This window comes from Epargyreus clarus, unplaced genomic scaffold (assembly GCF_041222505.1).
Source record: "Epargyreus clarus isolate Ecla_fem2 unplaced genomic scaffold, WU_Ecla_fem_2.2 ptg000006l, whole genome shotgun sequence".
NCBI classification, from domain to species: Eukaryota; Metazoa; Arthropoda; class Insecta; order Lepidoptera; family Hesperiidae; genus Epargyreus; species Epargyreus clarus.
Window position 1 is genome coordinate 6,141,660 of NW_027332214.1, and position 19,118 is coordinate 6,160,777.

General features: G+C 34.2%; 1 protein-coding gene across 1 annotated transcript in view; it reads left to right on the forward strand.

Moving 5' to 3' along the window:
* The first annotated feature begins 1,412 nt into the window (after positions 1 to 1,412).
* Zip89B (Zinc/iron regulated transporter-related protein 89B) overlaps positions 1,413 to 19,118 on the forward strand; it is a 44,756-nt gene continuing 27,050 nt past the window's right edge. The window contains exon 1 of the mRNA XM_073073832.1: positions 1,413 to 1,821. Coding sequence (XP_072929933.1) covers positions 1,545 to 1,821 — 277 coding nt within the window. The 5' untranslated portion in view covers positions 1,413 to 1,544. The remainder of the gene's footprint in view (positions 1,822 to 19,118) is intronic.

Below are 19,118 nucleotides of genomic sequence, written 5' to 3' on the forward strand. Positions count from 1 at the left end.
CCTTGAAAAAACAGACAGGTTTGAACTTCAGACCTCAGAGGCTAGGATTGGGACTGGGCCACGTTGCCTACAAGGTAATCATAGTAGGAGCTAACTAACAGCATCACGAAGAAAAAACAAAATATAAACCGAACTCTATGAAAAAAATTACACCTTTGACGGAATCACACTAATCATACACTAAGATTTTTTTCGCTTAACTAATACTAATAATAATATTTTTCATAAAACTTAGTTGTAATAGCAACATAGATATTGCATAATTATTAATACAAATGTCATAACTTGTTATAACAAATATCAGTCTCTATTGAATAACTTTAGCTTCATTTTATACAATCAAGCAAGTGACGCGTATTCTAGAAAAAAAAAACATGGCACTATTCTTACCAGCCAGTCTTTTACGTCGCTCACTCTAGTTCATTTATAAAATAAATAAAAAACTTCATAAAGAACTCGATGTATTACCGATGATGCATTTAGAACATGCTGCATAATTTTATTTTATGATTCCAAATTCGAAATGTACCGTTACGTTTTATTGAGGGTTTAAATTTAAACATTTATGACACGAAGTTTTTATAGCGGTTTTTTAATTTAAAAAGTTTAAGTGGCCAATTGACAAGCATGTTCGTACATTTTTCTTTTTAATATTATGCCCACAAAAAGTTTCTCTCAAAAATATACGTTCAAAATTTGCCAATTTAATTTATGCTCATTTGCTTCTATTAGTTTAAATAATAGTAACTTTATTAATTTATTAATATATTTCCAAGTCATTTTGAAAAAAATCAGGAAAACGAATGTCACCGTTAGCGAATGCCCACTAAATATATTTAAAAAACTTATTATAAGCTGAGTAAGCCAAGGGTTCCACATAAACATTAAATACCTAACTACATTGTTAGTAATAAAAATAATGCATAACGTAAGCAATTGAAGTATTACAATTGTTAATAAAGCGTTATGTAATAACAAATACCTACCTACTAACTGCAAATATTTTTTAAATAGTAAGAAGGTATTATTGCAACTTTAAGCACCAAGTAGGTATTGTATATATCAAAGAGAATAAATAAATGACGCTTTAAAGCAGACATTGTCAAGATTTGCGTACGAAAGCTTTCACCCTTTCATACTAATACTATCTCGGTTTAGTTGACAGTTGTGTTATATTTCAGATCCACTCTACACACTACCAATAGGTAATAAGTCGTGGACCACACTTCTCACCATGTATTTTTTATTATTACTATATAATTGATTCTTTTAAGTACAAAATTTGATTAGCCTTTTTACTGAGTAACAAAAAGAGCGATTGACAAAGTAGTTTTTGTAGGACAGGAGTCGGCGTACACCTTGACTTTACACTTGCGTTTGCGCAGGCTTCAACCGGCCGGCGTTCCACTATCGTATAGTATTCGCGCGTCGCTGTTACCCTGCGCACGCGCATACCGCTGATATCATTCTGTATAAAAGATCTCGCGCCTTCCGCGGAGTCTATTCCGACAGTATTCCGTTAACATAACAACTATAAAGCAAACATGGACACAGTGGTACAGCCTGATGGGGAAAGCGAAGGAGTCCTCGTGGCGAAAGGAACCGCTATGGCGGTTCTGTTCTGTGCTTCCACGATTTGTGGTACCATACCGTTGATGCTTGCGAGGAAGTTTCAATGGATATCCCCTGGGGATGCGGGGGAGTTGAAGTCCAAGAACAGAGTGGTGATGTCGATGCTGTCTTTCGGTGGAGGTGTCCTGCTGTCTACCACCTTTCTCCATTTGCTGCCGGAGGTTGATCACAATGTTACGGAATTAGTTGGTGAGTGCATTTTGTACTTACTAACAAAAATAGACTTTTAATGCGTGATATTTTAAATTTTAACGTAAGCGTTTAATGTCGCTATTTAAATTTTTATTTGACAGGACTTTTTTACTCTGAGAATTGTGATATTCCAGGTTATTATTTCATGTTATTTTTCTACCCTTTGACATTGGCATTTTATCTCACTGATGATTTATTTAAAAGGGCATTTTTTTATCATTAAGAGGAGTACTATAATTTAAATATAGTGGATTCATTGCTTCATATAAGTCTTCCTGTTTATGACTTATCTTATTTCATTCTTTCTTTAGTCAAAAAGTGTTGTTACGAAATTATAATAATATTTTAACCGTCGTAACAACATTATTCTATTTTAAGTTGAATCTAAATAGAGGCTTTAATTTATAAACATGAACCAATTTGTCTTTCAGTTGGCCTTGTACCGTTCGCTAGCAGTAATTCAATATCACAAACTATGATTAAATTGCTCAGTATAACCGTGATATCCGAGATTCCATATCAATTACGAAATGTGTAATTAATACAGGTTAACTTGTTACTTAGATATACCTACTCTGTTAAAATGAGTATCTGATGTCTTTATATTCATTATTAATAACTAATCTATCTAATGTATTGGCTTAACTTTGACACTAACTTCAACGAGAATTGTCAAATTTCGATCGAGATTTAATATTAATACCAGGCTTTTCTTACTTACTAGAATTTTGCAGTGCATTATCTATGATCAAAAATATAAGGTAATCTTTCTAAAAAATATAGATTTATTTTATTATTTTGGAAAAATTGTGCAATCCTTCAATAAATAATATTGTTCATTAACAACCGTTACTGTCCCACTGCTGAGCACGGGCTTTCTCTAAGAAAAAGGGTTTTCTTTCACCACACTGAAAAAATATGAATTTAAATTGTTTAGTTATTAATTTTCACTCAAAAAATAAAGGTTTCTATAGCTTGACTTGTAATATTATTTATCAATGTAGAGTTGTTTCTGAATCCGCTATTTTACATCGTTATTAATTAACGAGTAGGTATACAGAATTAGCATAATTATACAATACTTAGTTATTACTTTACAAATTATATCTTAACTCGATTTAATTAAGTCAGTGACCTTTGTATACGTTTATTATGTTGTATGTTAAGTAACTGATTAGCATTAAATATTATTAGTATAATACAATGTATGTATGAAATATCTACAGAAAACAAAAATAATTTACGTAAATCAGGTATTAAATATTTTTTTGTAATTTTATCCAACTAGTGGTCTAACAACTCGGATGTTCAAATCCCAGGCACTCACCTTATATTTTAGTATTAGATATTACCACTACCTATTAGAATTACCACTTGCTTGAACGGTGAAGGAAAACATCGCGAGGAAACCTGCATACCTGAGAGATCTTAAAAAAATCAGAGGTATGTGTAGTCTTCGAATATGCACTTGCGCGGTGGACTATGGCTTAATCCATCTCATTCAGAGAGGAGACCCGTGCCCAGCAGTGGAACAGTAATGGGTTGATGATGATGATGAATTTTATCCGATAGCGGAGGGTAATGTTTTGGTACGCGTGGCTTACTTTTTACTTGACCTGTAACTTAAACGGCTTGACGGATTTTACTCATGAGGTCACGTTGGATAAGAATCCATAAGAAGCCTAAGATACTCCCACAACTCAGAAGACTGAGTTGTGGGAGTATCGTAGGCTTTATTTTTAAGCACTCTACCTTTGTGTTTATCATTTAAATTCGTTATTTAGTTGTAGTTCGGCTCACCTTGAGCGAAAACGTTGCTTTAACACGTAAATGTATTGCTTATTTTATGTCAGGACACAAACGACAAAACAGAATAATGTCAAGGTAAAAATATTTTAAAATTAACTGCAAGTGTTCCTCTTAAAATATAACAGTATCCATTAAGTCAGCAAATAAGTCAGCAATTTCTTGATGTATAGTTGAACGGAATTAAACTTTTTTATCAATCTTTATTATCTATACTTAGATTCGGAGTCCATTTTTAAAACAATGTTAACTTTAATTTTACCGTGAATTTATTGCTGATAGAATTTTTGGATAAAATTTTCTTCGCTTAATATTATGTATTAGATATAGCAAATTAACCTACATGGAACTTATTATTATTTCGACTTAACAATTATTCAGAACATTTTTTTCAGATGTCTCTACAATGTATACCTAATTTTTTTTTACGTTTTAGTAAAGTTAGTATTTTGCACGTTGTCTGTGGAATTGAATCGTGTAGAGTTCTTAACCTTTAAGTTTAGTAGACTCTATTGTACAGGAAAATAATACTTTTACTTTTTCAGCACTATTTTTAACTAATGCATCAAAATCGCGTTCACTCTATCCAGTATAGGAGATATGCAGTATATACAAACAAAACTGTTATAAATAAAGAAAAAGGTGAAACAAATCGTAACATAACCACATAATTTCCATTTTATCCTCTAGCTTTTTCATTTGTCGTCTTAGTAGACGAAGTGCATTTCGTATTCTGTGAAAAGAAAAAAAACAGACTATTTAAAGCAGCCAACCTTTTATGTGGCGCGGTAAGCTAGATTGATGAAATAAAAAAGTTTGCAGTATCATTTATCATTGTTGTATAGTACGCGTAAAACTGCTAGTCCGCTCTGAATATAGAAATGAATCGCGTCGCTATAGCAAATTGTATGACTACACCTGCTCGCAATAACTTCAGAGCGGACTAGCACATTAGTTCTATTCTTAAATGCTTTTTTGCCGATTCGAAATACCTCGCTGCATTCTAAAGTCGTTAAAATGGTTATGAGATTAAGATTTTCCTGTGGGGTTTAAGATATACAAGTCTAAATGATCAAAAAATAAACAAAAATCTCATAACAGGAAAATTATACCATGACGATTTTCCTGCTAGATTTATGGTATTTCATTTTCTCTTAAATTTTACTTTAAAAGTTTTCCTCATTCATTTATGATTTTTTGTATAATTGCAACACTTATTTTGACGATAAATACAGGTTTAAATTTGTTTGTCTATGTGTTTCTTTAAAAAACAATCATGATGCCTAAGTCCATAAAAAAAAACTAGAAAACGTAACAAATCTTTAATATACAGTAAATCTTAAACAAGATTTACAATAAAAATGTTAGTAATTTGTACCATGCATTTATAATTTAATTTTACGGTCGCGTATTTCAAGTTCAAGGAAATAAAACTGGAATTCTTTTACGACTAAAACAATGACCATAAATAAATAGTACGGAAACACGGCGTTTAGTTTGTTTTGGTGCGTTATAAGTTCACAATGTGTGATGCCGAGAGGACATTATCTAATAGTTGCGCAAGCGGTTATGTGTGCCACTGGCCGTAATCATCTCAACGCTGGCTTGGTGACGCGGCGAATACCGTACGATGTTCGAAATTTAAAATTGCAGCGAACAAAACTCTTTGTTTTTTGTTTGTGCATTTTAGTGTTATTTTATGTTCAGCCAACAAGGTCAACAGACAAGTATGTATATTTAAAGAAGAACGATATAATAAAAATTTAAATCATATGTATTTTTCTGTTTCAATAAATCTTTAAATTTAAGTAATGCAAATAATTACGTATGTCTATGGTCAAATTATTTGGATCATCAAAGCTTTTTGCGCCTTATTTTCTTTGACTCAAAAATAAAGTGTTCTCTTTTCAAATTGAATTTAGGACGAGCTGAAAGAACGTTTTTAACAAATTTGTAATTAGTAGTAAGAATTATTAGGTGCTCCTAAACTTATAATTATCATACTAATTTATATTTTCCTTATTGTTGAGTAAGTTTAGGTACACAATGAGCAGGGCATTCTCTTTTGTCAACTCGGGTGATAGCAAAGAATGCGGTTGTTGGCCGATTGTTTAAAGTTAAGTAATAGTAAAGCTGTGTTGTATACAAAGTAAGACACATATTTATAAATATACGTACTACGAGCTAGTGGAGAAGATGCTAATTTTGAGTGCCTACTAAAATAGTGTAGTATTGTCCGCGTAAAACTGCTAGTCCGCTCTGAATATAGATATGAATCGCGTCGCCATACAAATTGTATGACTACACCTGCTTGCAACAACTTCAGAGCGGACTAGCAGTTTGGCGCGGACTATACCTACCATGCGTTCAAATGCGAACTTTTGCTTTTTTGTATAAATATGAACTCGATATTCCCTACAGATTTAACATTTCGAAAAACAACAAAATTGCGCTATGACGTTACGTGACGTTCATTCAACGTTAAACATAGTGCAATAGAATCGTGACTGAAAATAAAAAAGAATGTAAAATCAATCTTGTATGTCATTTACATTCACTTTAGTTAAACAACATTCGAAAATAACAAGTAAATGATACATTTGATCTATGACGTATTATCATTCACGCAAGTTTAAACATAATACGAAAATGATTACTGAAAATAAAATATAGCTTTATTTTGCGCATCGTAAGGTCATTCGAGTTCAAACATAATTTGAAAATAATGACTGGTAATAAAATGAAATTTGGTTCTGTCTCTATATACATTTTTGAAATGTCTTTGCGAAAGAAATAAAATTTGCATTACATCTAGTAAGTATAAAATTAAAATGCAATAAGATTTATTTTTATTATGAATATTTTTTTCTTTTACGGTGTAAAGTTATTTAAGAATATATTAATCCTCTTTATTATTTAACTTAGTTTATTTCAAAGTATAAACAAATAATTGTGATTTTTTCCAAAGAAGTACAATTTTTTACGTAAATATATAAATACATGCGCGATGTTTTTATTAACAAACAAAAAAGCTAAAAAATACAGATAAACAATGTACAAAAAGATACACAACTGTCGTGTTTTTGTCTATTTATAATACAGATAAAATAAATTCAGATTCGGAATATTCATAGATGTGAGTGAAAGTACGCAAAGTAACAGAATGTGTGGACACCCATAGCTTAAATTGTTACTGTAGTTATTTATACATTTAGAGTAAAACCTATACTTAGTTCTGCATTTAGATCTACATTAACGATCGTGTCGATGAAATACGTAATTACGTAGTATATACACAAGCGTATATTATATACCTATAACTTCTATATAGGTCCGTGTAGCGATAAAATAGTTATTTTATTCTATTTCGCAAATACAATGAAAGTAGCCGTATCTCAGAGTAATAATTAGCATAGAGCGCTGCCAACATCTTGGTACGAATTGTAAGCAGATGTGTCATAAGTGTTTAAAGTTATGAAATGTTGAATAGATACTTTTAGTTTTCACAGTGCATTTCATTACACTTACGATATTTACTATCAAAACAATGATATGGTTACCTTACGTAAATTGAATTTAAATTAGTAAACCCCGCATAGTGATTTTTATTAATTAATTTATTTAAGGGCTTTCTGCTTGACGTACATATCGTACCATAGAACCACAGTAAAGCAATACGAAGACCAAATTCAAGTAGCATAACCTTAATTTTTACCTCAACCTAAATCGGCCAAACTAATCATCACTCTAGTCTTCCCCGATATCGACCCCGCATGGTGGTGGTGTTCACACTTGTACCTATTGTGCGTACCCGAGTAGGCTCGCTCTATACTTAATAATACTCTTAGTTCGAAGCGTCCAATTCATTTCTGTACTTTACGAAGACATAATCCCCTGGTAGTTCCACACATAGATTAGTAAAGATACTTCGCCGCCTTGAAATTGAATGAAGCCACAAATGGCTTCTTATAGTAAGTTCTTTTTTTGAATTCTTGACAAATAAAAACATTTTTAGAGAAAATTTACGAATAAATAACTAATACTGCGTAATTTACATAATAAATAAATAATTTTTAATAATAATTTCAATTATTTTAGGGACATTTTAGCACGGAGACGTGGCATAACTTTTTTACGCAACTATTTCAATTCTCAAAAATTCTTGTTAGGAGTGAGTAATCTTTACTAATCTATGGTTCCACACTACAAATTATATACCCAATCTCATTTAGGACAGTTCTTTCAAGCTAATCGTGTACATTATTCATGAATGTGTACACAGGTGTAACGTTAACTACATTTAACGTAACACGTATAAAACGTGATGCGATTGTACCAGTCGAGTCTGCGCATTAATAACAGATCCGGATGATCGTAGTATAAGGCCGCGTTCACAACAAAGCTCAGTATATGTAGCAACAAAATTGGTTAGAAGTTATACCTTGCGTAACTATAAGGAAAATATAATAAAATCCATTAATTATTATATTAATTTGACTCTTGTTCCGATAATAATTATTTAAAAAATGAAAATGCATAATACATAGACTTTTCTACACAATTTACGTCACTGAAGAATAAACTAGTATCTTGTATGAATAAATTCAAAATATATAAACACCAAAATGTGTAATATTTATTATTAAACATCTAAATGTTTTGACGAAAGCCAATCACGATTGAAGCCATTGAATCTGTCTCTTTTTTACGAGAGCCAATCACGAGATGAATCTGTCTCTCCTTAACATGACCAATTTATTTAAGGAGCATAACTTCTGTTATGTGTTTTTTTGCTGTTTCTTCACCTTCCTTCTTAGAAAGATTATTCATAAGAGTGATTTCATTTCTTGAACTTAACCCCAAGTTTCGGATCCACTTCCTTTTTATACGTTTTGTTAATAATTTAAAGCTTTTGGAACGTTATATGACAAGTTTTTTGAAATAAAAATATGAACAATATACTTAAAATTAGTTTAAGTTATTATAATTAACATCATAAGTTTTTTTAATAAAAGTAAAAAGGTATTTTTAACTTTATATACAAAAAAAAAGTATTTTCAAAAACGTTAATATAGACTAATCTTTACCTAAACTGTCATCGAATCGACTTTCCTGCAGACGTCAGCCCGCTGGGCACCGGACGCGCAACAATTAACTTATTACCAATTCAATGAAGGGAAACACGGCGAACCAGAGTTGCGCACGCGCACCGCATTACAATATGTCCCTTGCTAATTACAATTCATAGATCTTGCACTTCGCGAATTTTTTTACATTGTTTTTCGATTGTTTTGCAATTTTAAGACATGACGTACTTAGTTAAATATAACTTCGTTAAATATTTATGTGTACACATACATACATATATCATACGTTTAATATGTATGTGTTAACATGCGTCAGTTAAAAGTTTCGTGTTTTTAATACCACCAACCGCAACTTCGCTCGCGGTCAGAGGTTTGTACCTATCCCTCGGGAACGGTCGTTTTTTCGGCATAAAAGGTACTCTTTTCTGAATCGCTGACAACATGTGTACAGAATTTATTGACAATCAGCTATGTAATTATGGCGTGAATCTAGGCTATGAATATTTTTTAAATCCATTAATAAATCATATTGATATATATTGAACGAATCAATAGGATTGTTTGATTTTCATTCATGCATTGATGGATTTGATACACATACATATGTACAGCATAGATTAGTACAGATATCTCACCTTGTAATTGAAGGAAGCCATTAAATGGCTTAAACGGCTAACAGTTCTGTCAGCCATTTAATGGCTGTCATGGTGTAATTTACGCGGAACAATGCCGACATGCTCAGTTAAGTGGCGCAAAAACATGAAATCGAAGAATCGTGCGGAGAAATATCGTTTCATTCATAAATGATCTAAAAACTACATTTTCTAAATATTTTTCAAACACGAAAATAGATGACAGTGACAATTTCAATTGTCAAAACTGGTTACATTTTCATGTTAGCAGTGAGTAATCTTTACTTATCTATGATGTACATATAAATAACTTAGATATCTCGTATGTCGTTGGTAGAAATGCACCTTAAGCCACAGCCCACTGACACAAATTTCACTTATAAAATATCGTAAAATATATCAAATACCTTAACGACGTTTATGTACAGTCAAAGCAAATATTTTCTAAGTACAGTTTTACTGGAATACTCATTATGTTATATGTGCAATTTCGCGAGCAACAGATAACGAGAATACCAAACAACGTTTAATAGTCTGTTACAATTTACAGACACGATATTTGAAAAGGAAAATAGATAATTTATAACAATGGCAATAATATATTTATTTGACATAGATTTTGTTTATTGTGTGATATAATAGTACAAATTTAGATTCACTAACAATAATGTAGGTAGGTACTTTATAGTTAAATTACAATTAATTTTACATACAATAATATTGGAGATTCTGAAATCAATTTTGATATTTTGAACGAAAATCTTAACGTGGAAGCGAATATATTCGCTTTTGGGGGGCCTCTTATGTCAGGGGTCCTGGGTACGGGGCCCCGTGCTTTTAGGATAAAGATGGAATGGGGTCTTAGCATAATTACTATTTATAATAAAAGTAGTAGATAAATAAAGTAGATTCACGTATTGGTTACAAAACAAATACAGGTCTGTGTTCACGCAAGCAGAGCCGTGCGTTGAAGCTTGTATTAAATATAATTTCTCTGCTCAGTTTCTTCTCAAGGAAAACGAAACAAAAGAAAACCTGATCTCAAGAGAAAGGAAAACTTTAATAGAACATAGTATTATTATCATTTGCTTTTCCCAGCGGTCACTTTGTAACTAAGAATTTAAACTTTGTTACAGATTGTTTTGCAATAGTTACTTAAAATAGGTAAATGTAGTAAAATATAGGTACTTTTGTTTATCAGTGGAGCAACAAAATCCTATTTGTCTAAACTCGGCCCTCAATTCGAGGTCCGAATCCCAGGCACGCTCTTTGCATGGGATTAAAAGTAATTCGAAAAGTAAATCTGATTTTTCATAATTATACGCGTGTTAGAAATTATTTATCGCTTGGAAGACCTTAAAAAATGTCCTTAAGAGTGTAAGACATCTACCGATTCGTAGTTCACCACTGATGTAAAAACCTTTTTAGATGAATTTAATCATTGCTTAATTTTCGCTAAAATGCATACTAGTCCGGGTTCTATGGCCAGGCCTTATATCTAAGGATTGGGCATGTATTCTAATTAAGTTTGGATAAAAATAGGTGTAATTTCGCAGAAAAAGTACTTAAGCGATATGATCCAATGACTAAATTAGCACAAAACTTAGATATTTGAAGGTGGTAGAACCCTTTGTGGTTCGATTTCGGCAGCACCACCGCCACACGTATTTCTACCTATAACAGCAGTGTAAGTTGCTGTTGTGTTCCGTTTTGAAGGGTGTGGTAAGGCATACTTTTCCGAGGCGTTCCAACTTAGTCCTCAGGGGTAGCGGCGCATCTGTGGCCGACCTCAGGTAGGAATATCTAACCCTATCTCTGGGGTTGATTACAGATGTCCATGGGCGGCAGTAGCCACTTACCATTAGGTGGACTGCATGCTCGTCTGCTACTCCTATATTATAAAAAAAAGGTTGGGCTTAGCTTTCACAACGCTACACAAAACTCATTCATGACATAATTTTTATAACTCTAAGGAAATATATACTAACATTGATAGCTAATACAGATTCAATGTAAGGAAGAGATTTCTGCGGTTAATTGACTAACGATTAGTCACTCATGACGAGGAAATCTCAAGACAAGCGTGGGAATTTACCGACAAGGTACAACGATATAGGCATAGCTAATGTGACCATACGTAGCGTTATAAAAGGGATAGTCCCGTTTCCAACTACTCTGTGTCGGTGTCCAGAAGAACAACTCGGGGACAAATAGGAAATACGAATGAAAACGGTAATAAATAGTTAATCAGCAAAATTGTAAATAAAAGGACCTTTTACTGATTTCCAAAAACAAGGAGGTTCTATGTTCGGCTGCGTACATAGTTTTAACTGACAAATTGTAGAGATTTCACGGACTATTTATATGTACTCGTGGGTTTATATTCATGATTATGTTTTTATCGACTACTTCATAGAGAGCAAAAAATTCAACTTAACAACAAATATTTACGATTTTTCCAAAATTGCGCGCACAGTAAAGGTGTCCTGTTTTAAAATAAAATACTTATGGACGTATAGGACCACGAGTATATAATTACGTATAGGCGTACGATGTAGACTGCGTAACATTTGTCACGTGTATAAGACCACGTTGGTTCAATAGTGTCACTGTGACATGGAAGTTAGAAAATACGTCGAAATCAAAGGCAGAGGGTTCCGTACTAAAAAAAGGTGTTATTTCCTTGTTTTTAGAATTTGTATAGCGGCTACAGAAATACACAATCTGAAATTTTCAAGTGTCGGTTACGGTTTAAAAGATTGAGCCATATGACAGGCGTATAGAGAGCGGTGAATAGTAAAAAGTTGCGTTTTAACATTTGGATTCGGAAACCTAAAACGCACTAGTCCTAGGTATACATTCATTTATCACTAGTACGTACTTGTCAAAGGTTACTTCGTGATCCCTGCTAAAATCAGACACATTGCGGACACAAACACGCACACACATAACATATGTGGTACAAGACACACAGACACTGATAGGCATGATAAAATTATAAGAGCTCCATATAATCGTTTGCACTAAAGACCTAAAAACTGGACATGAGTAAAAAATTTTAGGTAGCTATATCATTTTGCATGTAAAATTATTTGCATTTAAACATAATCAGTGATGACCGATGACATCACTTATGTTAATAATGACTATTCAAGTGGGTACAAGTAGATGCATATATCTATTCTAGTAGTTTAAACTAAAAACGTGTACAGATAGCTGATATGGTATTCATAAGATACTACTATTTTTTTTAAATCTTGTCGTCAACCCATTCTTGTCCTGCTGTGCACGGGTATCTCAAAATGAGAGGGGCTTAGGCCATACTACTTTGGCCATTTTTGTTAACGAGGGAGAAACCTTCAAAAGATACTCAGTGCCGTGGGAGCAACACAGGGTTATGTGGGACTCTTACCGCACTAAAACCCCCCGGTGGCCGTCCTCAGCGCTGCGTAGAGGACTCCGGGATCTCCAACGGAACGCAACCGGAGTCCTCTTAGCGCTGTGCCCGTCGGGCTCCGCCCAGGTGAGCTTGATGCTCACCACACCGTCTGGTGTGCACGACGGTATGCGACCACACATACCGCCGTCCTTCTCGGGGTCGCTGGCCGGGCGGTTTGAGCTCCCACTCTTACCGTCCGCAACCCCGGAAGCCCGCTTTTAGTCGCCTCTTACGACAGGAGAGGATACCGTAGCCCTATTCTGGTCCCGGAACTACAGGGACAATACTACTTTGGCCAAGTGCGTATTCATTTCTAAGGTACTGGCACTAAAATAACAGTGCTAGGTACTGTTTGAAGGAGGCAGGGAGACGCACTTATACGAGGCATTCCAACCAAGTCCTCAGGGGTAACGCACTGTGTAAACCACGTCAGTCAACACTCTACTCGTATCTAGGAATGATTATGGACTTCAAGTAGGTCTTTAATGCTATCTGGGATTGTTTATAGATGTCCATGGGTGACAGTTGCCACTAAACCAGGTGGACTGCATGCTCACATGCTACTTCAATAATATAAAAAGAAAAAAATGTATCATTGCTTATGTTAGGGTATAAATGAAACTTTCTTAATTAATGAACGTACATATATTCATTTGAAATACATGGTTTCCAATAAAATCCTGTGGTAATTTAAGATTGCGGTAGTGATTGGAAGCTTGGCCATTGACCAGGTCGTAAATGCAATTTGCCAAGAAAGCCTCGGCTAAGAGAAAACTGGCTTCAATTTAACTTTCGTATGTTACGTAGAGACTTGTTTTCGAGTATTTTGTTGTTCGGTGAACCATAAAAGTTACACTGCATAATGTGAAGTATGTTTTATTGCTTGCCTAGGGATGTCCCTGATCTGTTTGTATTCTGTATATGGATACGAGCTATACAGAGTGATTAAATATTTAGTTTTCTACTTTATTCTACGTAGGATTCGAACCCCCAACCAAAGCTTCCATCAAATCTATTATTACTGGTTTATAAAAATGTAGAGTTTCATTAAACTACGTATCTGTCATGGGAATAAAAGGAAATTAAAAAAAAAAACATTTTATTTTAAAGCTAAAAAAAACACACCCTGTTTATATTTTCACAAAATTGTACACATCTATAATATATCATTCGTGACATGCGATAATCAATTTATAATTACCCACTTAATTTCAAAATTTCAATTAAACATAAGCCATTTAATCCTGCATACATTATCTTGTACTTACCTACGAATATACAATTATAATCACGTTAATATCAGAAAACAATAATTTGATTCAGTAGAGTCAATCATTATTGATATGTTTTATTACAAGATATTGTTAAGTAAACTGCTTTTAAATGCTGTAAAGTACCTGATGGTAACAACTTCAAACGGGCAGCAAGCCTTTATAAAAATGTAGTTTCATTAAACTACGTATCTGTCATAGAAATAAAAGGAAATTTAAAAAAAAAAACATTTTATTTTAAAGCTAAAAAAAACACACCCTGTTAATATTTTCACAAAATTGTACACATCTATAATATATCATTCGTGACATGCGATAATCAATTTATAATTACCCACTTAATTTCAAAATTTCAATTAAACCTAAGCCATTTAATCCTGCATACATTATCTTATACTTACCTACGAATATATAATTACAATCACGTCAATATCAGAAAATAATAATTTGATTCAGTAGAGTATTCTGTAGATCATTATTCATATTTTTATTAAAAGATTCATTCGGGCAGCACACACCTTCAAACGGGCAGCAAGCCTTTAACCAACTGATTATGATTCCTGTCCTACTTGAGGTCTAATATAGATGATCTGCATTTCGCCAATATGGTAGATTATGGCCTAAATTTCTTTTTTGAATGAAGCTTAGACTCTCGCCGAATAGAGACGAATAGATACGAGTACGTAAATACTCTGTACTAACTACAATGCTCGTCCGTTCTCGGCGTAGAGTTATTAATGAATCACACGATTATGAGTACTCAGACGCAGCGTTTACATACTTGTCATTGTTCAACGATTTACTCGGCGAATTGTTCATTAACTAAATATTGCATTAACAATGCTTAGAAGTTGATGAATGACGTCCTTTAAATGTTCATGGACGCTAAAACACTTGACATCATGAGAAATGCTCATTGCTGCTTTTATTAAAATAACATATTCAAAAATAGAACCAGATAGAACCAGAACATCACTATTCCCTGTTGCCTACAGAATTATACATAGTACTTTCATGTCCATTTGTAACAACTTCATCTCACCAAAGCACGTGTCATAATTCTTATGCCCAAGAAATTAAGAGTGATATTCGTGTAAATTTTAGGTCTTCGTGAGATGCTTTCTCGGACCGTTGTCCTCATTTAACTTGGCTATTGTGCCCGACAGATTTTAATACAAAAATGCTCGACATACTTGACTTGTGGGACGACATTTTTAAAACATTTTCTGGAACGCAAATGAGATTAATGGTCTGCTATGTAAACGAAAGTTGGAATTTAGTGGTGCTGTGCCCTGGTTTGAAGGGTATGATGGTATAGATACTTCTGCATGGTATTCTTAGTCATCAGAAATAGTAATGCGTCTGTAAAGGACCTCAGATAGTACTCTAATCTTATAATTAAGGTGGTAGAACCCTTTGTAGTCCGACTTCGGAGACATCACCGCAACAGATTTTTTCACATAACAGTAATGTTCAGCGCTGCGGTGTTGCAATTCGAAGGAAAACCCCTTATAAATAAAGAGTAGTTTTACTTTTTCGTTAGGGGTAGCAACCGATCTTTGACCGGAAGGTAGTCTCTAATTTCATTTTGGGGCATTACATATGTTCAAGGGTAGCAATTGTAAATAATAAGGTAGACTACGTTTCCTATTTCTATACTTAATACACTTATTTTTTAAATATCAAAAATCTCGTGCAAATTTTCTCTTTCAGAAATTATACTACTTTTGTACTTTTTCTCGCTATCTTTTTATTGTGAAATGCTGTAATTAGCGTGAAGAAATAATAAGATTATCACTTATCACACATTGCGATAGGATTAAACAAAATAAACAAACCATTACAGCTGATAACTTGCTATGTCGAAACGAGTTTCCGTTACCATTGACTCCAATTGATTAGATAGACGCTTAACTTAAATTATGACACATTAATTGTATTAAATAGGAAGAATATCATTTATATGATACTAGCTTTAACCCACAGATCATTCGCGGTTACGTTCTTTTCTGAATCCCTGACTATGTTGTACAAAATTACATGACAATCGGTTATATACCTAGTTAAGGCCTGGAATTGTATGAAAAAAAGAAACAAACTCACATTTATACCATTAATTAAGATAAGATAATAATTAGGTATAGTGTAAAACTGAAAACCACGCTAAAATCGCACAAAGAAATAGTTAATCCTGACGACCCAGATGAGAGAAATCGGATAAAATTATTAAAATCGTGTCATCGGTTCTTGATAAGTGTTTAAAATTTTAAATTAATCGGACCGTTCAAAGTGGGTAAAAATCGAGCTCAAAAATTCCATACAGGTCTAGTTAATAAAAGCGTGGAAATGGAAGCGTTTTTATAATGACATCTTAGAAGTAGGAACATTAACACATTAGTTATATAAGAAAAAGAGTACTGTTAAAGTGGTTTAATTATAATTGCATGAAATAATCTACTTAACAGGTAGAAAATTTATAGTTACCACTTAGGGCATAATACACTTTAATAATTACTTAACAGGTAGAAAACATAGTTGTCACTTAAAGCATAAATATGTAAATACATTTATCTATTAATAATTAACAAAATACAAAGTAATATGTATAGTAACTGCAATTTAAATTTCATATGCATTACATATTTCATACATACGAAGGTCATATTGATCCACAATCATTTTAATCGATGAATTTGTAAGCTAGTCGCGTGCCATAGCTTAATATGTCACACGTTTTACAATATTGGGCCATTTAACGGAACTGCTTTGCCAACACCGATAAAATCAACGGTATACAAGAAAAAAGACTTTTAAATAATATACGAGTAGCAGACGAGCATTCAGTCCACCTGATGGTAAGCTACAGCCGCCCATGGACATCAATCAACCCCAGATAGGATTAGATATTCCTGCCTAAGGTCGGCCACAGATGCGCCGGTACCTCTGAGGACTAAGCTGGAATGCCTCGGAAAACTATGCCTTCCTTACCACACCTTGCAAACCAGAAAACAGCAGCGTTTAACACTGCTGTTATGAGGCAGAAATAGGTGTGGGGGTGGTGCTGCCGGAGTCGAACCACACAGGGTTCTACCACCTTCTAAATTAAGGACTTGAGAGATGAAAGTTATATGACGGCTAAGGTATTGAATTCAGTAGGTGGAAAGCAACCTTCCTGCGGTCATTGACACAACCGCGTGGTGACTATGCAAAACCTTTTAGGTTTCCGTGCACAAAGGGTAAAAACGGTATTTCTAAACCGCTTTATATCCGTCTGTCACAAATGCTATCAAATCGATTCCTAGGAGGGACACATTTTATTTTTTAATGCATGTATCTATTTCTATTGCTGATATGATGACAAATAAAAAAATTGTGGTATGAAATACTCAGTGTGTGACTTCGGCTCCCACTTAGCTAATAGGTATTACTACTCAGAATAGGGCTACGGTATCCCCTGCCTGTCGTAAGAGGCGACTAAAAGGGGGCTTCCGGGGTTGCCGGCGGCAAGAGTGGGAGCTCGAACCGTCCAGCAAGCAACCCCGGGAAGGACGACGGTATGTGTGGTCGCATACCGTCGTAAACACCAGGTGTGCGGGAGGAGCGTAAAGTGCTCCCCCCAGGGCAGAGCCCGACCGGGGCATTGCGCTCGGAGGACTCCAGTTGTGTTCCATCGGAGATCCCGAAGTTCTCCACCAAGCGCAGAGGACGGCCACCGGGGGGGTTTTAGTGCGGTAAAAATCCCACATAACCCGGCGTCGCTCCCACGTCGTCGGGTGCCTTTTGAAGGTTTCCCCCTCGAAACAAAAAAAAAGGTACTACTACTTAGTCAATACTAGAGACATTAAAATTTTGATCGTGGTAACGGAGTTTAATACTTTATTAAAAACCTACTTACAGTGGTTAAAGTCAGACGCCTTCAAAAGCGAAGCATGAACTCTTCGAAAACGACTATTTTTTTTTTTATAATATGAGAGTAGCAGACGAGCATGCAGTCCACCTGATGGTAAGTGGCTACTGCCGCCCATGGACATCTGTAATCAACCCCAGATAGGATTAAATATTCCTACCTGAGGTCGGCCACAGATGCGCCGCTACCCCTGAGGACTAAGCTGGAACGCCTCGGAAAAGTCTATCTCCCTTACCACACCCTTCAAACCGGAACACAGCAGCGCCCAACACTGCTGTTATTAGGTAGAAATAGGTGTGGCGGTGGTGCCGCCGGAGTCGAACCACAAAGGGTTCTACCACCTTCAAAATACTATTCACTTTTACCTTGAACAATTCCTGGTAGATACTTATTGTTATTAAAGAGTCCACTTAAAATAAAAGTCCTTATGTAAAGTACTTTATCTATTACTACAAATGGGGAAAGTATGAATCAAGATATAACTTAAGTAAAATATTGAACATGTCGATATCAAACCTACCTAACTAATTTTGCCGAGAAAGCATGCAAATGCAAAGTACAAGGATGTAGTCGTGATGGCGATGGTGAAACTTATTTAATGTTAAATACTGAATTATAAGAAAATTGCAGGTATATCTATGTCCTATCTTTCTAAATTTGTACAAAATTGAAAGGTAATAGTAAATCTTTTAAAATTATACTAAATTCAGTTATATGATTTAAGTACCTATGTCAGTATACTTAGTTTTTAAGATTAGATTTTAATTAAACTTCATAACACAAAAATACCCATGACACTTTTATTGCAAAGATATTTTTATTATCATTATTTATGTACATAAATATGTATACGATAAAATTAATAATACTGATGATAAAACCCGATAGCATTCAACAATACGTTATAAATGTGTTTCCTCTAAAAGTTGGAACGCGGTGGAAACTACATCCGATTCGAGTAGGGTTGTCACCTTGTACCACCACATACTTGGGTTGTCGCCCATACTTTACAATATTTCGTAGATAAAAAAATCGATTGATTATCCTATATTGTTTTCCTACTACTCGACCAAGCCACGTCGTCTACTTGGCTTGGTCGAGTAGTATGTCATACGTGACGTCACTCGCCAGATATTTGAGTACCGCTGGCAA